At 36.6% G+C, this 23853-nt stretch overlaps 1 protein-coding gene across 2 annotated transcripts in view; it reads right to left on the reverse strand.

Moving 5' to 3' along the window:
* TPP2 (tripeptidyl peptidase 2) overlaps positions 1-23853 on the reverse strand; it is a 62853-nt gene that overhangs the window by 34585 nt on the left and 4415 nt on the right. For both annotated transcript variants that reach the window (XM_074815354.1, XM_074815353.1), the window contains exons 2-19: positions 21565-21693; positions 20311-20406; positions 19784-19888; positions 19091-19215; positions 18208-18371; positions 15987-16141; positions 14916-14992; positions 14288-14415; positions 12327-12426; positions 10032-10180; positions 9786-9901; positions 7983-8151; positions 6441-6598; positions 5047-5123; positions 4035-4141; positions 3088-3242; positions 1857-1973; positions 215-315 (exon numbers count right to left, since the gene is read on the reverse strand). In XM_074815354.1, coding sequence (XP_074671455.1) covers positions 215-315; positions 1857-1973; positions 3088-3242; positions 4035-4141; positions 5047-5123; positions 6441-6598; positions 7983-8151; positions 9786-9901; positions 10032-10180; positions 12327-12426; positions 14288-14415; positions 14916-14992; positions 15987-16141; positions 18208-18371; positions 19091-19215; positions 19784-19888; positions 20311-20406; positions 21565-21693 — 2228 coding nt within the window. The remainder of the gene's footprint in view (positions 1-214; positions 316-1856; positions 1974-3087; positions 3243-4034; positions 4142-5046; positions 5124-6440; positions 6599-7982; positions 8152-9785; positions 9902-10031; positions 10181-12326; positions 12427-14287; positions 14416-14915; positions 14993-15986; positions 16142-18207; positions 18372-19090; positions 19216-19783; positions 19889-20310; positions 20407-21564; positions 21694-23853) is intronic.

A 23853-nucleotide genomic window follows, 5' to 3' on the forward strand; every position in this document is an offset into this window, starting at 1 on the left:
TATGGAAAAAGTCACCATAATTCTCATATTTTGTCAAAGTTAAAAGGAACCAAAAAAAGAGAATGCTATTCTCAATATTAATTGATGCTTCCAAACCTACTTAAATTTTGACAAGAATATTGTTGTTATCCTAAATTTCACTATTAACTTGTTACTCGTTTAACTACATACAAAGTTTTCTCACTTCTCAATACAGTTCCTCAGAAACTCTTACCTGAGTGTTTGAACCCAGTTTTTCAGATTTATGCATGGAGCAATATCTTCATACTTCAAGAGGGATTGAACATCAAATCGTACGATGCCTTCTGAAGCATGCTAAAGAAAAAGCATATAACAAGTATGCTTCTGTGCATGTCAGATGGTCCACATTTGTATTTATCACAAGCTGTATTTATCTATACCATAAGAAGTAACACTGAGTTTGAAAGTGTCACAAGCTTATCTCTGTTTTACAACAGCTGATATACTGGGACTTGCAAAACTTTAGCAGTTGGAGCTAAAGTTGTATTTTTTTTTCCCCTTAATTTAAGCACTTTGTACAGAACTGTACAAGTCACACTTCGGGCAGGACTGGGTTTTGTGCATTTGTGATGATTACCTTTGCATATATAATTCAACACATACAATTATTATTCATCTCAAATCTTAAATCAAGTATTTTATGGTGTTTCTGCTGAGTATTATTATTACAGAACAGTTTAACTTTGCAAAAAAGAAACAATACTACATACACAGGTTAGTGATGGGCAAAATCATTTGAAAACTTTTTTTCTAGCAGTATCCCATGACAAAGCCATTACTATATCAGCACTATTAAAAATTATTTTATGAAAGTTACAGGTGCTCAAGAAGGAAGGGCAAAACTGTTTGTATTCTCTCATTTTTAACTCTCCATTATTCAGTTGATGTAATCCTGCTGGGGGGGGCGGGGGCAGGCAGCTGCTGTGCACATTGCAACCACCAGCTTTTCCTGCTCTACTGGTTCAAGAGCTGGTACCTTAACATAATGCACCCACTCTTTTTTCCCCAAGTTTATTCAGATCTCAGAGCCTGAATACATCCAAATTCACCTGTGGGACAGCTATAATTTGCTCTGGCCCTTAGCTGATACAAAGGGAGAAGCAGGATAAATTTGCATGGTGCTGCTTCATGTAGGCGTTGCCATATCAACTCTCAAAAAGAGTTCTCTCCTGAGGGGTGCAAAGTCAAGCCAAGCCAGGTTGCACAGGACAGCAAAGAACACAGGTGGAAGACAAAGTACTGTAAATATTATGATACTAAAGTTTTTAGCAACTTTCAATCTGTTAGTATCAGAGAGTCTTAGGAATCACAACGCTGCCTTCAACTGCCCTAAACGATGGATCTCAAGCCAATCGGCACCCATCAATAAAACACTGAACAAAAAATAAATTTTAATGACATTTTATTCTGAAAAATAGTATTCAGCATATTGTCTTTTAGCAATGGTAGTCTAGATATTCAGGTTCAAGAACTGTGGTCCCAAAGTTGATTCATACAAACACTTGCTAGTGTAAGTATAGTTACAATTTCAGCCTTTTAGTATGCCCTTTCTATTGGTGTTGGGTTTGGGCTTTTTGGGCTTTGTTTTTTCCTTTCTATTTTTTTCCCCTTTCTGATTTACAATGGAAAGGCATAGAAAAAAAACATAAATAATGGCAATGGGCATTTCTGTGGAACTCAACTCATATTTACCTATTTTGAAGAGAAAACATGAACATCTCATGTATATACTTTTAGTCTTTCTAAATACAGGCAAGAATGAAGAAAAGCTTTTTTTATCCTGAGATACCATAGGACTTCAGAATAACTCAAAATAAACACTGCAGAAAACTTACCATGTTTAGTTGAGGAGTAGCACAAAGTACACCATGGAAAGAAATTGTGTAATTAATGCTAACATTGCTAAGGCTTGCCCACCACCGAGCAACACAAAATTCAATGGTTCTTCCAGCCTGGGTAACAAAAGCACAAAGTCAGACTCAGGCTCCCATCTTCCCCTTCTATCCACCCTAGCCTCCCTCATCCCAAGCTAAAAAAATTGGAGTATAGCTCAAAAAAGACCCTGTTATGTCTAGTTTACTCCAACTGTATGTTTGTACAGTACCAAATAAGACATTATACTTGGTCCAGAAAACACAAGACAGCTCCAACAAAATAGGATGATTGATGACTGCATCAAAACAAAGAGTGCTGGGGTATACCCTACAAAGAAAGGTATAGCTTTTAAATGTTACATCTTCCTTTCCTATCCTTCAAACTAGGCAGACAGGTTAGTTCACAGATAAGTTTAATGTGTGCCCTAGAAAATGTGCATCTCTGTCTAAAGATGACATGAAGCTTGGGATGTTTGGGGGGGGTTTTTATTGGTGTTTGTTTGGGTTTTGTTGTGGTGGTGGTGGTGGTTTTTTAACTAACATAATAAAATTCACAATGTATCAGTGGGACAAGCTTAGCTTAGGGTGTCCTACCTGACATTTTCAGAGAGTAAGGGACTGAATAAGCACAAAAATCATAACCACTCTTAGGCTTTAGAGCTATGCAATTAAATTAAGCAAGTCAGGGGACAAAGTAGTGAACTCTGTCATCCACACCCCTGAACTGTTAGCTCACCCCTTGGTTCTGTTTTGGACTCTTAAGCTAGCATTACTCAAGCTAAGCCTGCTGTATCTAAGCAGTATGAATGTAAGCCAGTCAGTTATCACCTGGCTTCAAAATCAAGGAGATGTCCCAGATACCACATTAAGCACTACAGGCAAAATATGATGAACTACATCTATATAACAAGTCATAGCCCCTTATTTGAAAGGGAAACAAACTGGTTTGTATAAACAAGTACCAACAAATTGAAGAAATTAACAGGTATAAGGGCATTACCAAATAACTAAGAAACACTAGCAAGCTATTAGAGATCTTTATAGAACTGAGAACCAGATGCACTCACTACTACAACAGACATAGGATTTTTTGGGTTAGGGGTTCTTTGGAAAAAAAAATCCAGAATGAGTTATGTTATACTGCACTGATACCTTACTTTCTCTTCCTCCATGCCACCCTAAGATAACTTACTAAGACAGGAAATGCTTCAGTCACTGATCCTTTTTCTGGCAAGGATGAAAATTTGTAGAACTCATGACTTCTATATGCTTTTTGTTTCACTAGCTGAACGGCATGAAGCACAAACTTGGCAGTCACATCAGCTGAACATGAACATACTGTTACTTCTAGATAAAAGAAAGAAATTAAGTTTAGTTTCAAGAGCCAAGAATTTTAGAAGAAAAGCAGAGATTGACCAGAAAAACACTAGTTTCACAAGTAATTTGTAATTTAAGAAGTTACATGGTACCCCAAGTGGCTCCATATGTGAATAATGCTTACATATCAGTTATTTACAAAGACCGTTTCAGATTAAGGAAAACTAGCTAAATTCAGAAATCAGTTAAGAGAAACATGACTCAACTAAATGGTGAAAACTAATCAGAAAGTACAGATGTATAATCTGTACAGGACAGACTGCTGCTGAATTCCAAATCACTAAACAACAATCCTTTCAAGAATCTTTCATTTAGACTGAAGTAATCTCATACAGGAAGACAAGAAAAAAAACCTTTTTTTCCTCCATGAAGAATTATGAGCTACTTGCCCATTATGAAAAATCACATTTTTTTCAGTTAAGATATCTTTCAACACTACATCCATAGACCTTAAAAACAAGGCAAACCTCAGACAGTAATACTTTTCCATAAACGTGGGGTATTCCTCCAGTTATGGGCAATCACTTCAGATTGTATTTGCTGGTTTCTAGAAGATGGAGAATTAGAACTGCTATACCAGAAACCATCAGATAATTTAAAATCACTCCTCTAAAAGCTTTAAAATCAAATAAATATTTTATATATTCATGGGTCAAATCCTTCAGTTCTTATTCATGCAGAACTCAAAATCATTTCAAAACAGTTTTGTCGAGTCTGACAGATGCAATTTTTTTATTTAATTAATGTTTTCATTTTCCTTACCAGCCCATGTAGCTCCCTGTGGAACATCAATGAAGTGCCTTCGGATTTGACCAGGTTTAAAATGAACATCTGTATACATCAGGTCATAGCTTGATGATTCATCTACTCTGTATGTCAAAAAGAAAACACAAACAGTAATCAAAACAAGCTGTGAAGCCCTTTTTAAGTATTTTTAAATGCAAAAATACTCTCCAAAAAAACTGTACAATGAGGGTATTTAGTCCTCAGCACCAATTACTTTAATCCATACTAGTACAGAATCTGACAGCACAATATATCTACAAGATTTAAAAAATCAGCTCCACCACATTATGTAGAATTCCTCCCTGCATCCCTGAAGTTACTGTGTTTAAACATAAGTATCAAGGAATCCTAGTTTTCAGTGGATCTGTTTTTCCTGGCTGAGTGACTTTCCATAACGTGGGCTAAGGTCTGTAAGAAGTAGTATTTCTAGGAATGAGTTAGAGAAAAGTTACTTTTTTTTGTCAGGGCAGATTGTTCACTAAGAGGTTTAGTAAGATACTCTCCTTCTTTATCAACATCACTGAACTTGTAAGTTTAAACCAATGATGGGCACAATACTAACTCTCCAAATCCACTGTATTAAAGTCATGATGGAAGCTTATCCCAATGTTCACCTGTCAAATAATGCCCTCTACCTTTATGTACTTTAGTAGAAATGAACAAACTCCAGTTGACCTACATCTATGAATATATCAATTGATACTCTGGTCACAATCCAGAAGTCATCTGTATTCTAATGGACCCAGAAGCTGCTGCCACTGTGGCTAAGCCCACCAGAACACACTGCCTTGTGGCTGCCAGGACCAAAATTACAAAACAGCCACTGTTGTCTAAGTCTGCTACAAGAATCTTTTCAGATATCCGCTCCCTTATCAAGGTTAGTAGTAAGTTCAAGAACTCCTGGAGAAAGAAGGTGGTGAAATAAATGGCAACAAATGGGTACCAAAAACTAAACTTAAAAATGCAGATAAAGCCTCAGTTTACTGACCTTGTTGGTATAACAACAGTTATTGGAACTCTGAATAGAGGACCTGCATTAGGCATTGCTATGTCATATCCACACACCTAACAAAATAAAATACAGCCATATAAACATCTTTGGTCAAAACGAAATTACAGAAGACAACAATAAACTTAAACTAGTTACAGAGTATTTCGAATCTTTGTAGCTATCACTGAGAAAAAAAAAAAAAATCTTAATTTGACCACTGTCACCCTAGAAATAGTAAAACAGCAACATTCACCAAGAAAAAAAATATTTTCACACTTACTACTCATTTCAGCCCTTCCCCAGAAGTTTTCAAGCTTTCAAACCTCATTTGATAGTCCCTATATCAAAAGCTCAACGTAGTTTCAACTCAGAATTTGTCATAAACAGCCACCTTATTTTATTTCATTTTAATCCTTTTTTTCCAAGATTGTTTGAGTAAATACAGTTCAATTTACCATGCCTTTCATGGCCAAGCTTTAAATACTATCTCTGAAAATTTGTTCCATCATCACTTTGCTAAAATGTTCTCAGTGGTACCATAGAAGACTTGCAACTCTAAGCATCTTAAGCAAGTCTCTTGTAAAAAAGCAAGCTGATATAATCTTCATTACAATCAACTACAACACAATGGAAACACTTCAACATTAGTATTATGTTTGGGATGAGGATGAAGAGGGCTAAAAAATTTTTTGTTGGTGGGTTTCTTTTGCAGGAGTGAAAGAGGGTAGTCGGAGAGAAAATGAGAAATTTAATAGCTTTCCTATTAAATTTATCCTAATCTGAACATGGCCACTCAAAGTCAGCAAAATGCTTCTGCTGTACACAGCCATTACCACTCATTTTTCTCCTTCACCTTCTAAAATGGAAAGGAGTAGAGGTGAGGAAGCAATAGACTGCATCATTGTACCCAAGCAAATCCTCAAGGTAAACCAAAATCTTCGGTCCATATAAGACTGCATGGCACCACCACAAAAGCCAGGCCAGTCCTTAAGCCACCACATAAAGAGAAACATTTAAGACCTCATAAAAGCGCAAATCTCTGTACTCAATAATACTACAGGACTGAGCATGACAGTCAAAAATGAAAACGTATCCAGAGGAAAAAACCCTCAGTGAATGGTTATTTATTTGGTTTATATTTTCTACATGCTTTTACGTTTTAAACACAGATACTGAAAGTCCCATTGGCATGTGCTATACAACACTGTAGAGCGTAACTACTGCTGAACCCTGGATTCAGCCTGTATACTGAAATGGAGTGTGGCACTATTTTCCTGTCTGTGTAGCACACAGCTTTTCTTTCCTTAAAAATTACTTTTACAGAAGTTGATAGAGACCCTGTGAAAAGGAAAGGGCACACAATCTTGCTTAGAACACCAATACTTCAATACCTCTGTATAATGTAGTCCTTCTCTCAGGCCACGTGGATCCACACGAATATTTATGTGTCGACACTGGTTCATAAGCTCTAAATGACTAGGACACTGGACCCACGGTGCATTTGAAGTTAAAGCTAAATGTAGCTGGAGAGATATTCTTTCAGTGTTTTCTGTAAAGAAACAAATTTTAAAACCACTTCAATAACACAAATATATGCTTAAATTCTATTATAACACAGTATTTGCCATTTAAATGTAATAGGAACCAATTCCTTTGGGCCCCTCGATGTCAGATTCTCCACAAAGGACAGTGTTCTATATTATTTGTTTTAATTTGAGAAAAATAGCAGCAGTGTGCAGTAAAATAAAGGTTGTACCCAACTTTGAAATTTTCCTCCCGAAGCAGTCAAACCTGACAAAGTTAAAGTTAGGCTAGTAAGCAACACTTCAGTTACCCACAACATAGTCTGGAGCAGGTATAAGCTTTCTGGTATAGATAGGAATATAATAAAAAGTAATTGCACTGATTCTGAATGTTTTAAAGCAACCTAAGCAAGAGGTAAAGTCTATTAAAAAGAGTCTACTGTATAATTATTTTATTTCTCTGTGTCATATGGTAAATTTAAAAAGCACCAATTGTAATGTAGTATGTCAAACAACCCATTTACTCCGAGTCAGTAACCTGTTCTGATTCACACCCTTTCTTTGCCTAAATAAACTAATCTCTTTGTCACATGCCAACGTTCTTGGGGATCACTGGTTTTAGGAAAGGAATTAATCTCAGTAACAAGCTCTCACATGGATCAATTTTTTCATACAATGTAATTCAGTCTCTCAGTGAGTTCCAATTTATATTTAATGAAGTAAAACACAGCAAAACGGTTTATCAGCAAAACGGTTTATGGAGAAAAGACATCAAGCCTTATTTTGATTTGCACAAGTTACTTTTACCCTGTAACTAAAATCTGTATCAATTCCTGTATTGCCTTTAGATATCTTTATGTTTATCCATTATTAGACACTGAATTTAAGTCTAGTTTGTGAAACTAAGATTTTTCTCAGCTTGTGGAAACTTTAGTTAAAGTCCAAATCTAGAATTTAGAGTCTTTAAACAACTGAGAAACTATAAATAACTAAGGAACTAATTTCTGGGTAAGTTTTTCCATCTTTAGAGAAGTAATCATTCTTTGCCAAGAGCTTTCTACAACAATCTATAATTTCATGAAACATTAGGAATATTTGGCTATTTTTCTGTATTATTCCCTAGCTCTACAACTTGGCTTTAAATTTCTTCAGAACAAAGAGAGAGATCCCTTTTTTCAGTGAAAGGAAGCATGAACAAACACACTCCCCCAAAACATGGAAGTGTTATAAGTCTGAGGTTAGAATGGAAAGGTTGTTTAGTTGCATGCCTTTATCTACCATGAAATTTAGAGTTGCACTTAGTCCTTTTATGGTACAGTTCCTATCACTCCTCAAAATCACAGCTTTTTTGTTTAAAGATTACACTTTATTTCCACCTGCCCCCCTCATCATACAAAAGCTCTTTCCTACCTGTATTCTCAGGAAAGACAGGTTCTATGCCAACCCCATGATCAGAAGGTGCAGCTGTCTGGGCAGGATCTCTGAGGTAGATTCCACGGTTGCTGCCGACAGTAACTGTAAAGCCTATGTTACTTGTGAATGATGAATTCTGAATGAGGTAGTCATAGGCTTTATCAACCTGTTAGAAAGAACATATTCTAAATCAACATATTTCAACTTAATAGTAATATATGCATTTTATCTTCAGTATGATGTGTTCAGTAAGCAGAGCAACAAACAGCAAAGTAACTGGCGTGCTACCTGAGCCACAGTGACTGCACCTTACATGATACTCAGTATAGAAAATGAGGCAGTATTTTCAGTCTGCAACAGCCACACAGAGCACATTAAAATCAAGAACATTAAAAAACCCAAAAGACAAATCTCCCTTGCTGTAAATCCATCAAAAGATGCATACCAAAAGTTTTCAGAGATGACTTCAAAGACAAAGAGTACTTCAAAGGCCCAGACTTACTATACTAATTTAGGCGCCTTTCTCATATGTGGAGCAACACTAGTAAAGCTTTTAAACCTTTTATACAATACAAGTTGAGCAGTTCAAAAGAGACAAGCAATCTAGGATGCCCATATAAGTTTTATATATTGATATGAAATAAGAGAATAAGGTCATGAAATTCAGCCCCAGATTTAAGTAGATGGGCTGTCACAGTAAATTCAGATGACAAGTTCATCTTTTTTGTTTTAAAAAGGCACCCTTCTATCTCACTTTCTATTCTATTGACTCCAAAAATCTTAAGAGTCTCCTCTACTTCACAGTGAGCTACCCTCACCAGCAGAGATTAGGGCACTCTCCTTTGAGACAAGTGGACATAAAATAGCCTTGGTCTCCCAGAGCAGAGTTTTAACCACATTTAACACCTGTTTAATCACAGACCACTAAATCGTAAGATATGACTGATGCATTTCATTTTTCTGTGGCAATGCTTTTTATTTGATATGGCCACCACCATTATTGCCTTCTGTATTGAACTCAGTGTTACAGATGTGCTTAGCAGACATTACCTACTAGGTTCTAGCATCTCCAGAATGTGAGTTTAGGGCTAAGCATTTAATATCTAGCTTCTTCAAGCATGAGAGCAAAATCTCAGTACCTCTATTTGGCTAGGATGGGAGTGACTTTAGGCAAAAACCAGCAGCAGCTCTTTAAGAACTTAAGCTATGCATAGGGAGACTGCCATTCACTATACTTTCATCAAAGGATCCGTCACAGATTTCCAAGCTACTTAGAAGTCCACAGGATATAATGGACACTCAGACTTTTCAGTGCAGGCCCAGGGCAAAGTCATCACACAACTGCAGTCGTACTGCTTTATGAACCACCGTGGGTATCTCTGTATTTTCATTGTCCAGAATTTACAGTTCCAGCTTTTGTCTGCACAGAACAAGTTCAGCTCTCTCTGACAACAGCATAAAAACATTTTTGGACATTAGGACAGAATTTGGACAGCATCCAAATCTACATGTGGGTGATAAAAACCCACATCCCACTTCAATGTCCACATACCTTTTTGATCAGTCTAAGAATGTGTCTACTTAACACATTTATTCTACAGTAACTGCATGCTGAAACTGAAAGAACTGTCTCATGCCTCCTCCCCTCCCACTACATTCCCTTCTCCCTCAATCAGATCTGAGAAGCAAGTAGCACGGGAGCAAACTGAGTGAGCTTATCTAGAAAGCTGCTCTTTTTTTGTGGGTTACTTTTCCATTGGCAGTTATTTATATTATGCTGGGTTTTTTGCTAGCAAGTACCTGAATAATACCATGTCCTTGTGCAAATACTTCTATGTTTTCAGCTTCCACTGCAGTATTTTCTAATGCTCTTCTGACTGAATGAACAGTGTAATGAATATTATTAGCTTTGAGTCCTGAAATGAAAAATAAGGGTATTATTGGATACAACAAAAAATGTAAAGTTACTGCATTTTTTTTTAAAAAGAAAAACGTATCTAATCTCTTCCAGACTATGCATCTATATTTAACATTGTAGCACATTACCTGACAATACTAATGCAATGCCTCCACATGCATTGGGAGAAGACATGGATGTGCCATTCATGAGTTGTGTTCCTCGCAGAGTCCAGTTTGGAACAGAAGCAATAGCACCTCCTGGGGCACTGATACTTACTCCAAGGGCTCCATCAGTGCTAACGTTAAAACAGAATAGTTGAAAAACAAACTTTTTTCTGCACACTTTATCTTGAAGTTATTTGTGCACTTAAGAAAATAATTGTAGCTTTAGGGAACTTTCACAAGTATATTACTTATTATTACTTAGCCATTAACCCATGAAACCCAAGAAAAAGCATGCCACTAAATAGCAATTTAAAATGTCATATTAATCATCAGCTATGCCTGTTTTACTCCTCGATACTCTTCACCAGGCTTCAGTTTAGTCAGCAGAATATCTTCTGGGATTTGAATCAGAAATTTCTTGCAAACAAACCTATTAAACACTTCAATACATAAATTAGTACTCTACATAGCCTATTTAACAGTTATTATTTTTAAAGAAAAACAGTAAAAGGAAGACTAGAAAAGATCCAAAAACCCAGATCTCTAATTTCTCATGTTGCCACTTCAATACTAGGTCAGATTTTAAATTACAATACAGAACCTGAGACAAGGAGAGCAAGGCAAGATGACAAAACCCAGTAATGTCAAGAGGTGGACCAGCATCAGCTGGGCCTAAGCCACCTTTCTTTCTTGCCCAAGCATATTTAAGAACGGAGCAAGTACCTATGGCACAGTTAAAGCAGCATCTAGTCTTCAACTGTATGAACCAGATATACTGTACCTTCCTTGCTCTGGATAGACAAAAATTGCACTGCTTCAATAAGGACAGCACTGTGCCTGAGCTATTAAGTTCTGTAGACAGGCAGGGTATTTTAGGGTATTTATATCCCACACTAACTGCTTCATATGTCTAAAATCTGTCTCAAAACAGAGTACTCTTAGTATGATACTGTAACGTAACATTTGGACATATTTTATGACAGCCCTATATAAACAACAGGTTCCAGCCAAGCACTGCATGGCGTATCTGCCTGAAAGCCTCTACTGCTTACTTGGACAGACTGATGCCCTACCTCAAGCCTTGTCTAGCAAAGTTTTAGGAACTCTCCAGTCACCTATGTGTTGCACCCTACACAAGTGAAATCCTCCTTTGGCCAGACTTGGACCTTCCAGCTGACATATGCTCATTCTGACTGTTTTACAATGCAAAGTGACAAAGCACACAAAATGTAGTTTTTATACATATATGCATGTGTGTATGTACATCAATAATAATTACAAATCTTTCTCCCTTTCTCAGCTGAAGGCAAAGACCACATTTCTCTTTTCCCTATATGAAACACGACAGTTCTACATAATATAGTTCCTGGAACAATATACTTGCCTGTAAATATACAAACACCATGACAGCTAACTTTAAAGACCAATGCTAATAGGGAAGCATTTGCTATGTAACCAGCAAATAAACCAAGGACCAACCTCAAGCTATTTTTTTTTTTTTTTTTAATTTTCTCCTTCACCCAATACTATTGTAGGCTAAAGTACAAAAGACAGTATGCAGTAACTTCATGACTCACAAGAACAATTCCAAAGTCTAAACACAGGCAAGAACTCAGGAAGAGACACTACACTTTGTTTCTTCTTTTGGCTACCACATTACTATCAAATGTTTCTGACACATGAAATAAAAAAATGAAGTTTTCACTGCCCCTAAATTTTATTTTATAGATCTTTGAGATAATTTTCTATAACACGAGGTAGAAAAGCATTTGTCTGCCTACTCACACCTCTACTGAACTCAAGCAAAACCCTTGAATAAGTTGTGCCATCACAGCAATGTGACTGAAGCCACAAGTAACACAACTACAGTAACAATATTTCTTTTAATCTTCAACACTAACAGAACAGTTAACTTCACCACACTAACTTAATGAAATAAATGCTATGGAAAAAATCCTCTGAAAAAAATAAATTTCAGAAAGAGAACAAATTTCTAAACAACTTCTCAACAACTTTTATCATGTCTGAATAGGTTTGCGCACATCAAATACACCTTCCTGAAACATACAAGTTGTGCTGAGGCAGTTCAGTGGTCTTCCCATTGCCCAAGGAGTTCTAGAGCCTGACATACAAAGGCTTTCCAAGAACAGCAGGCTACCTACGTTCTTCCCGTGGGAAAGAAATACTATTATTCTGGTATTAATGACCAATTTTTAGATTTTGTATTACATAATCTGAACCTCAAAGTAATGAATTTGTTCCTTTAGTATAACCTACCTAGGTCCTCTGGAAGACCAAGTATATTGATTTGCTGGCAGTTTTTCTCTTAAAGAGTATTCAGCAACCATCATGTCAGGTGATACATAGGCACCAACACCTGTAAAAAACATTCAAGCATTTTAGATGTACAACGAGTTTTTATTAAAATAAAAATTAAATATTACTGTGTTTTAAATTCATTATGAGAAGGATTTTTTCCTTGACATTTAAAAATGGAAACATTTTTCATCTCTTTAAATTCAGGTACTTTCACAGAGCAAGTGTTAAGCAGCATGCTACGCAGTAACAATGCTGATGATCATACTGTGTAATATTAAAATATTATGTAAACTTCAAAGTTTAATTTTTATTCAACTGGAGTAGAATGTATTCACCTTCTACATTTCCTTCACAACAGATCACTTTTACGCGTCTCCACTCTCTCCCACACACCTTTGGCTGTGTTCACACTGTTACAAACTACACCAACCATACCTCAAAGAAAACTATGTGAACTGGTTCATGTTCACATGGCTCACAGCTACACCACCTGGAACAGAGGGCCACATCCACACAGCTCAAACATAGTGACGAGATAGTCATTACGTCCTGTACATCAGTTCAAAGTGCCCAGAGCATGTAAATGACTACGTCGAAGTCTGCTAAAGATGTATTTTTAGAACACGATGCCAAGGAGGCAGATTGCATCCACACCACATACCTACCCTAAAGTGTACGCTCTATTTTCTTTATGGCACAGGATGGTAGAAAACTACCATACCAAGCTGACAAACAAATTTTACAACGTCCATGTCCATACTGTCTGTGTGAATTAAGTCAACCTATCAACTGTATTTTGCTTTACCCTCAAAAAACAAAAAAAAACAACCCCGTATCTGGTTCATTCCAGATGGAGGACAAGAAGCAAGCTACTTTAGATGAAGAGTGAATGATCACCCAGTCTCTAGAGTGATACAACAAGTAAACTGAATTGACAGAGGAGATACATTTTAAGAGCAAAGCCAATGCAAACCTGAAAAGAGTTTTTTAGTTCCAGCCCCCAGTCTCAGTAGTGGAGTAACTGCAAATTAACTTTTAGAAAGTAATCACCATTAATTCTACTAGGTGTCCTGAAAAAGTGTGTCTCCTACTTTCAAGTCTACATGCTAGTCTCCTTGCATGAGAAATCTGAGATTTAACAAGCATCTTGTGTAATGCAGTAATGCAGCATCAGAGGATTTACATAAAAATTAAGACCAGAAAAGTTAACCCCAAACTCTAGACATTTTGCTAAGTCTTTTTCCTCAATCTTTCACTGAAATACCAAAAATATACACCAGCCCATCAGAAAAAACAATTCTTATGTCAGTAATAGACTTGCATAGAAGTGGCACTACAGCTGAAAGAATTCTTTCCCTAGAAGGACTTGTCTAGGTCACATCATGAGATTATTTTATACCCAAATTAAAAAGCTTTGTTTCCCTATAAATAGAAATTAGACTGATGAAGACTGATGATCTAAAACTGTGGTTCTGACAATTCAGAATGCACTGCAAGACTTTCCAGAAGATTAGAATTCAACTTAGATTTTTCACAAGTTGCATTTACCAGCAGTTACTGGTCTGAGTGGTGTGCTCAGTTACAGTTAAAAATAAATAAATCTTGGAATCTTCAAATAGGTTCAGATCACAAAGATTTCTTTTGAAAATTTTATAGAAAGCCATATTAAATCAAGAACATCCGCCTCCTACCTCTGCTTTCTACATAAGATCTTGAATTTTAAGAAGATACCAATCTAAATTTTTATATCTAAACATACAGCAAGTGCCTCCCTCAGAATTCATCTTGTAGCCCAGTAGTCTTCGATTTTTTAGATTTAGTTCAGCAATCAACCGATGATGTCAAACATGTAACACAAGTACAAACTTGAAAAAACAGAAGCTGAATACTGTGAATTTTTTTTAAAACAAATTCTTTACCTATTACACTAGATGTAGTTCCACCAGGACATCCTACTGTAGAAAGGCAAGGGCCATTATTTCCTGCACTTGAAACATAGATTACATTGTGTTTCCACACTGCTTCATTAATTACTTCACAAATTCTCCTGATGCAAGAGAAAAAAAGAAAGGTCATTTAATCAACAATATTGCTTTCCTCCCACAGGACAAAACTCCCATTTCTAATACAATCTCTGTGACCAGTCAGAGAACAAGGAATATTATGCAGCCTACTTCCCACACCTAGCAGAGGCAGTTCCAGTACAGAAGCTGACCACAAAAAAATATCTTCTGGTTTTAAAAAGGAGTAAGTTATGTAGTAATACTAGGTCTCAAAAACCCCCCCATGGATTAAGTAGTGTTCCAACTACAAAAATTCTTCATTATTCTAAAATATTCTTTGTATTATAAAACAACAGCACTTTTGATAGGTTTACATAACTTTCAAAGATAAGTTAAAAATGTAAATTGCAGTAGTGTAATGTAGATGAATCATTTGGGCTTGGACAATTTACTCTTACCAACAGTTCATTTACACAAAGCTCAACAAATGCTACTCCACTTCTTTGATATTAAAATACTTTGTATTAACTACAATAGTACTCACCCAGAATTTGGCCAGTGTGTTGCCTCTCCATAGCTATAGTTGACAAGATCACATTTGTATTTTATTGCTTCTATCATCTGATAAAGTAAAAATAGAAGTCAAAATACATACTAGTCATAGAATAAGTCACTTAAGGAATGCCAAAAAACATCTGCTTAAACTGACCTGCTACAGATCTAACAAAAAGGAATAAATTTCTTCTGACACTACAAAAAAATTTAATATACTTCAATCAGTAATTTAAGTGGTATTTTCCCAGTGAACAAACAGAATAAAAAAACCCACTCCCTCAACAGTCTTGTTCTTGCCATATACCAAGCTATAAATTAAGACATTACCCTGAGAGAAAACTGATGACTTCATTAGTATTGTCTCAAATGTCTGTCCTCAACAACATAAAATTCTCCTTTCCTGTGCAGTTTGTTAAATTCCAAAGTCACAAAAACATTACTGTACATCTTCATGTTACTATAGAAAGATATTCCATGGGCCACAAATATAATTTTCTATTTTCAGTTCCTTTTCTCATGTAAAATTTTTCCCCATCAACTCACTATATGGAAAGTGTCCTGGGCCTTTCATCATTAAAAAGGAATTATAAAGCTTTCCTCACTCTTAAAAAAAAAAGTTAAATTCAGCCACATGGGTAGATACTAGTCTCTATTCTAGATTTATTTAAGTATTCTATAGTTACTTAGATAACTACAAAAAACCCCACAGAATACAGAACTTTAAATAAGCATACAAGTAGCTTAATGCATGTGTCAAGCTAGCCAGACATACTGCAGTTTTGTCAGTCGGATAAACCCGTAAGTACTCTGTGCAACAGAAATCTTGTTTTATATTAAACCAGTAGTCTTAACATATGTTTTAGTGGGGTTTTTTTGGGGGGTTATTTTTGTTTTGGATTTTGGGTGTGTGTGTGTTTGGTTGTTCTTGACTTTTTTTGTTGGAAATAATCTAGAACCATAAAAACACAGCCTATAAGCAAGTAGAGCAGAAAGTGTTCCACAATATTACACAATTAAGTCACACTGCTAAGATTAATTGTTTATTCGGTGAAATACCCACAGCTCTTATTAGACCAGTGCCAGTTTCCATTGTACTTAGTCTTGTATCGCCAATCTTGATTGCAAGAATCTGAGCTCCAGGAGCCACACCATTTCGTTCTGGTTCTTCTGGAAAGTACCCAGCTGCAATACTAGCCACATGTGTTCCATGTGCTCCTGAGCAAATGAAAAGTTGTATCACTGTATGTTTAGTGAACTTCCTTTACACCAATTTAATACACTACAGCTCAGTTAATTTTCACTTATTGAGCTATAAGTATAGAAATCCAGTTGGTGGCCAGCCACAACTGTTGTTCCCCTGGGCTCAGTACTGGGGACAGTTCTGTTTAATACCTTTATCAATGATCTGGATGAGGGGATTGAGTGCACCCTCAGTAAGTTTGCAGACAACACCAAGTTGGGCAGGAGTGTTGATCAGCTTGAGGGTAGGAAGGCTCTACAGAAGGATCTGGACAGGCTGGATCAATGGGCCAAGGCCAACTGTATGAGGTTCAACAAGGCTCAGTACTAGGTCCTGCACCTGGGTCACAACCACCCCGTGAAATGCTACATGGCTTGGGGAAGAGTGGCTGGAAAGCTGCCCAGAGGAAAAGGACCTGGGGGCATTGGTCAACAGGCAGCTGAGTGTGCCCAGGTGGCCAAGGCAAATAGCATCCTGGCTTGTGTTAGAAATAGTGTGGCTAACAGGACTAGGGAAGTGATTATCCCCCTGTACTCAGCACTGGTGAGGCTGCATCTCGAATACTGTGCTCAGTTTTGGGCCCCTCACTACAAGAAAGACATTGAGGTGCTGGAGTGGACAAGGGCTGGAGAAGGGCAACAAAGCTGGTGAAGGGTCTAGAATACCCTTAGTCTTATGAGGAGCGGCTGAGGGAACTGGGATTGATTAGTCTGGAGAAAAGGATGCCCAGGGGAGATCACCTTGCTCTCTACAACGACCTGAAAGGAGGTTGTAGCAAAGGTGGGTGTTGGTCTCTCTTCCCAAGTAACAAGTGATAGGACAAGAGGAAATGGCCTCAAGTTGCACCAGGGAAGGTTTAGATTGGATATTAGGAAAAATTTCTTCACCAAAAGGGTTGTCAAGCATTGGAACAGGCTGCCCAGGGAAGTGGTTGACTCACCATCCCTGGAGGTATTTAAGAGACATGTAGATGTGGCACTTAGGCACATGGTTTAGTGGTGGACTTAGCAGTGTTAGGCTAACAGTTGGACTCAATGATCTTAAGGATCTTTTCCAACCTAAATGATTCTGTGATTCTATAAAATGAGCCCAAGCTTCAAATCATTTCATTTAATAGATGTCATATAAAAAGCAGTAAACAGCAGCAATTGGTAAAATGAAGCAGCTTGAGGGGGAAAAGGAGGCAGCAGGCAGAGAGAAGTAAGTATTAACTTAATTCCACTAACTAAAAGGCTCAACACTTCCTACTCAAAGTTATGAAAATTGTACCTGAGGTGACTCAGATGGTGGGGATTAAGCGAAAAAATTAGAAATATAACTGTACAGAAGTATAAAAAGGAATTTCTCAAAAAAAATTAAAATCAATTTTGAAACCTGAACTGCTCCTGTAGTTCTACTGAGATGGGATAGTTTCATGACAAATTAAGAGCATTTTTCAAATCAAATACATCCATACCACCTTTAACCACTCAGAATGTGTCCAGAACAAAACATGATTATATAAAGCATACACAAATATGGGTTCAGAGCAGTTGGAGCTATGGTTACAGTGACACCTGCCATGACAAAAAAGTATGGATAAACCAAAGTAAAGATTAATACCCCTTTTGCTCATGGATGTCTTATTTAAGATTCTTATGTTATATAAGCACAAAGGACAGCAACTAAAAAAAAAAAAAAAAAAATCAATCACCACCCTACATTTAAGAAATAAAACAAAAAAGGTACTTTGAAAGAAGGTTCTCTCTATTTTAGGCTTTAAGATGCAGGAACATCTTTAAGAGTACTTAAGATCCCATTCTATATATACATGCATATGAATACAAAGTTGACAATATTTCGGACAAAAATGCAAGCAAGTTTGGTAATGAGCTGTTATTATAGGTCTAGTTCAGGAAATCTGAATATTGCCATAGCAATGAACACTGTATTAAGACAGCTGCCTTGAGCCATCCCAAGTATCAGAATCAGGACTAAATACAAATTGCTGCTTCTCATACCCACTCAGCAGCAAAATTTTCTTAAGATTACTTTCATTTACCTCCACTTGTCACAATGGAAAGAAGGTTTCCATCATCATATATATTCACAGAATAATTCAACATCTCAGATGTTCCAAAAGATCCATATTCCTGAGCCTCTTTGTAGGTTCTCAGCACTGTACAGCTAGTTAAGTCACCACTCTCACTTGTATCTATGCAGGCTCTGCCAACAAAACCAAAAAAAATATGCAAGATTCCAGCTGCTGTAAACTTTCAGTTATCTCTCTCCCCCAGCAAAGAGTACCACAAAGACTTCAAGAAGTCTGGTTCTGTGTTTATGGTATCTTACTACTTTAAGTTGGTATTTTTAAATGTGGTTGTTTATACTTAGATTCAGAAACTACAAAGATCTCTAAATAAACTGATTCTCAAATGCTACTAAATTAAAATAAATCTGTCTTTGAAAATCAAGCATATGGAAATTCAGGCAACCTCTTCAAGGAAGAAATTTTACTAAAGCTAGCTGTTCCATGCTGGTACACAAACATCTGAAGTCTTACCCACTGTTTTATATGATGTACAGTATCAGTCAAGAAAAGTGTCACATTACTTCTTGAAGTTTGTGCAAAGACTTCTGTTTTGGGTTTTTTGTGTTTTTCTATCACCAATGGATACTCAAAGCAATTCTACTCTGCCTCAGAGGAAAATCCCACAAGTTTACAATTTATATCATGCTGTCTTCAATAAGCCTTCACTCTACCCTACCTTCATTTGGGATCGGAACTTTGACATGAAACTCAAGTGATACAGCAGGATTATTTTAAAGCAAATCATATTAAAGACCTCTATAAAGAGGGTTGATTTAAAAGTTAACACAGTCTTCAATGCAAGCTGTTGTTTTATGTGCAGAACAAGACGTTTTAGACAAGTTTAGGCATTTACCTCCAGGTCTCACCGTCATTCCATACTAGACAATCATATACTGGGCCTGGATCACTATATTTTTTCTCAAAAGAATTCAACAGTTCCACTTGATTTTGAAGTTCTTCCTTTATTAGCTTATTTACCTAGTAATGCAACAAAAATACAGTTAGACTATTTCTAAAACTATTACAAAATACATAATCCTATATTCCTTTCTGATGCTATACATTTGTTTTGTCATTTCCATCAAGAATGTAAGATATCCTAGGAGTCACAAACATCTAGAAGTTCAATGGTCTTCAACAGTGCACCATTTGTTATTGGCCTATTATGTATAACTATTTCCAATTTCTGTAATTGTAACATTTAAAGCCCTTTTTTTTTCTTTTACAGATTGTGAAATGATACAGAAGTGACCCAAGGCACTTCTGGTACTTCACTGAAATAGTACCTAGTTTACAAAAAAAAGGACATGTTTAGAAGATTCCAACTCTGAACACAGCAAGGATGACAGCCTCAAAAGGGAGCACACTAAATTAAAAATAAAACTTATTAAAAATACACTACAAAGTATTTGAACTAATACCTTTCTCATATCTGAAAGTATCTTCCACATATCTCCTTCACTCATCTAATAAACTATTTTAATCCTCTCAACCAGTAACAAATTGTTGCAAATAAGTTTACAAATTTATTTAGATTTACGCAAACCTGGGAGGGAGAACTATGAGCAGCATCAAATTCTTCTTGTTTCCTGCAGGCCTCTGCTAGAGCCAGTCTGTGAACAGGATCCCAGAGTTTTTCCTTGCGTTCTTTCTGTAAGATAAAATCAGGTTGCTCAATATACTGACAAATACATATGTCAGAGGTATGAAGACTATGAAAAAATTTGAAAGTTCTGATTTGAGATACAATGGCTAAAAAAGTTCAGCACAATACTACAAATAAACATCAACTGCTACATAGAAAAAAGAAATGGACATCAGTAATTTCTAGGCTTTTTGCCTCAATGGACCACTATGAGGACCACCACCAGGCCACCTCCTGTTGTTCTGAAAGATAACAGAATATGGATCATATCAAAACTCAACAGAAAAATCAGTGAGAGAACAGCTCTCAAGTGCTGGCTAGCAGCCTACATGTGTTATCAAATCACATACTGTTGTTTCCTAGAAAGACTTAAGAATCAAACCAGTGAAATACTACTATACACCAGAAGCAAAATGTTAATTCCTTACCTGAATTCTCTCCTTAAGAGCTTTAGGGTAGATATCATAGCCATTTTTTATGCCAATGTGATACTTGCCTGAAGGATTTACCCAGTTCAATGGAATCTACAGAAAAGTATATTCAGAAATAGGTTAACTAATGGTGTAAGGAAAAAAAAAAAAATCAACACTGTGTAAGAGAGCTTAGCAGAACAGACTTGCAAATATCACCAATTAAATTCCCTGTCTCCATGACAGTAACTGCTGCACTAAGTTTCAACAATATGATATGGCCATTTCAATGCAGTTCCAAAGGAATCAGTACCAATTTATGTGACACCGCCATTGAACATGTGTAAGTATCAGTTGCCCTGATACTCTACTTTTAAAACATAACACAGTCCCAGCAGTGACTTTATTGGGTAGAGGCCTGGGGAAATAAGAGCACTATAAATGAAAAGCAACACCCTGGCATGAAAGGGTATTATGGTTCGTGGTCACACAAACATCTGAATGTCCAATTTCATCTCGCTTCAGTTTAGACTCTCAGTATATCAGATCCACTATTCCTAGTAACACCAGCAAAAGAGAGCAGCAGATTCACCCTTATAATCATATTCTGTGCAAAATTCAGAAGAAAGCTGATGGCATGCAGAGATCCAAAGATCTGATGCCCCCATATCACCTCATCAAACTAGCCAATCAAGAACACATCAGTAACATCTGTTCTATGTAGCAGAGACCTCTACTAGATCTCATCGTGCCCCTTCTAAAAACCCTACACCATTTCTGTTCTATTCATAGTGAGAATGCAGCAAGTCTACATCTAAGTCCGCACAGGCTTTTCAGTCTCTAGAACTATTTACATGAGCTTAACACAATTCCTCTTGTAGTTCACACAAATGTGGAATATACTAGCACTTTTAAAGACAGAACTGTGTCTGATATTTTTAAAGCGTGTTAGCATGTTTTCTTCAGCCAGCTTCCACAACTATATCAGATAGTGGTTTGAACAAAGAGTAATTAAATTAATATCAAGACCCCCACAAAGCTCTTTACACATCCCCATTTAGCTATAGAGAATATTCAATATAAAGACATATGAAAAGTAAAAGAAACTAAAGCAATCCATATGAAGATGAGCACGTGCAGTATTAGTTTTGGATAAGGCCTGTTTAAAAGTAGTTTCTGTAAGTTCTGCAGAAACCAAATAGGTCCTGAATTCGTTGTTAAACAAGAAAGAAAAAAACGCCCAGTGGTGTCTCTGCACCACCAAATACTCACCTTTAAAGTTCTTCCAGAAAGACCAGTAATTTCTCCATCTTTAGGTTCTACAATGGTACATGTGGTTACATCACCACTGCCTGTTGTATCAATTATATCAATTATCTTGGGTTTCCCATCAGTTGTAATCTGAAAATATGAGCACAGAAAAATTGAAAATGTAGTTGGTTACCCTTTAGCACATAAACCAGGAAATTTTTCATTTTTGTTAATAAAAATATCAACTTTCTTAAACACCCAACCTTTAACTGAAGGACATAAAACCAACTAGAAATTAGTTAAATTTCAAATTAACTGAGTGTGCTGTGTCCATCTTACTGGTTTATACAAATTCACTAACTCATTTCTAAAAAGGATTTAGAAGAGAAAAAAGTAAGAACATTGTATCAATAAAGCACAGGACCATGGATTTAAAACCAAGCCTAAATTTGCAAAACCATTTGCAAAAACCGTTTGTGTTCAAATGACTTGCTGCATTGCTTCCATCCCACTATTCTGGCCAAATGTTACAGTAACGTGTGCTCAACTAACAAAATGAAACATGCTGAAGTATATGCACTCACAAGCTTGAGTCTCTTAACTGAGCTTAAACCTAAAGGGAACACGTTACCATCACCTTATTTTTCCTGTTTCAAGGATTTTGCTTCAAGTTTTAATCAAGCTGAAGTGTTAGGAGCTATGGCTATATAAACCTAACACTGTATAAGGAGTATTTTTACCAGGACGAGGAGAAAGAGATCTGACTAGCTAAGAAGAGTTTACGAGCATAAATTTAAAGCCTCCTCAAACGAAAACTAGCCCTGATGGGCTTTACACTAGTTGCAGGCAACTAAACAACCTACCTAAAGTTCCTTTGACCTAGAGGAACCTTCTATACAATTACCAAGAGTATGATTAAGATTTTTTTTTTTAACATTCAGAAAAAATATTCAATGTTATCTTCTTGTAATAACATGGTCCATCTAGTAGGCATTGTATGAGCTTATTCAGCAAATAAACTATACTCCATATACAGCAGTATTTCCTTGAAGGGCAATATGAATTCCAAGGGCTGTAGCACCTCCCTTATGAGGACAGGCTGAGAGAGTTGGGGTTGTTCAGCCTGGAAAAAGAGAAGGCTCCAGGGAGGCCTTATAGCAGCCTTCCAGTACTTAACGGGGGCCTACAGGAAAGATGGGGAGGGACTGTATCAGAGGACAAGGGGTAATGATTTTAAATTGAAAGAGGGTAAATACAGACTAGACATAAGGGCAAAATTTTTTACGATGAGGGTGGTGAAACACTGGAACAGGTTGCCCAAAGAGGTGGTAGATGACCCCTCACTGGCAATATTCAAGGTCAGGTGTGACAGGGCTCTGAGTAACATGATCTAGTTGAAGATGTCCCTGCTCATTGCAGGGGGGGTGGACTAGATGATCTTCCAACCCAAACTATTCTATGGTTCTATGAATTGGCCATGTGCACCTATTTTTACAGTTCTACATTAAAGATTGATTTAAAAAAGAAAAAATAAATCAATAATCTTCCCAACATCTCCTATGCACTACCTACACTGAAAGTGAAAAAAGCTTCTTGTTCAGAAAAGCAACAACATTTTCACTTTTCTACGGTTTAAATATCTAGCATTGTTGCCTTTATTCTCTACTAATAATTTTTATTCTAGACCTAACATATATGGCAGGTAGTTTTGCTCAAATCATGCTCTGGAATTGTGAATTCAGCTGCTGAAGTTAACAACATGGTCAAGCTGTTCCATGAAAGTCACTCTGTTGCTACCAAAAAAACAAGGGTAATCACACCTCAACAAATAAGGATAAATACTTCCAATGTCTCAAATTCAAATGGTTTAAAAAAAATAAAATACACACAAAAATGCCCCCCCACAATCCTCCCCCCCAAAAATCAACAAAAAACAACAAGCAAACCCCTCCACTAATAAAAACAGGTTTAAACAGCTGAAAAGAAAACAATCAAACCCAGAAATCCCAAACCCATAGCAACTATAAAAAAAACATTCATTTCATTTCCCAGAAGGTAACAAATATTGCTTTTGAAGAGGCTTGCTAAGGAAGAACTTCCATTACAGAAACCAACACTGTTACTCTCTTCATAGAAATTCATGTCCAGTTAAGAAAATTGTTAAAATGTGTTAACCTGTTAAAACATCTACTGAACAACAGATACACAGTAGTGAAAATTTACTTGGGAAACACAGTGCACAGGCACTCAAATCATACAATTTTCTAGCATTTGTAATTAATGCCTTCAAATGCCAGTCTCCACTCACAG

The sequence above is a fragment of the Strix aluco genome, chromosome 2, assembly GCF_031877795.1.
Source record: "Strix aluco isolate bStrAlu1 chromosome 2, bStrAlu1.hap1, whole genome shotgun sequence".
Classification (NCBI taxonomy): domain Eukaryota; kingdom Metazoa; phylum Chordata; class Aves; order Strigiformes; family Strigidae; genus Strix; species Strix aluco.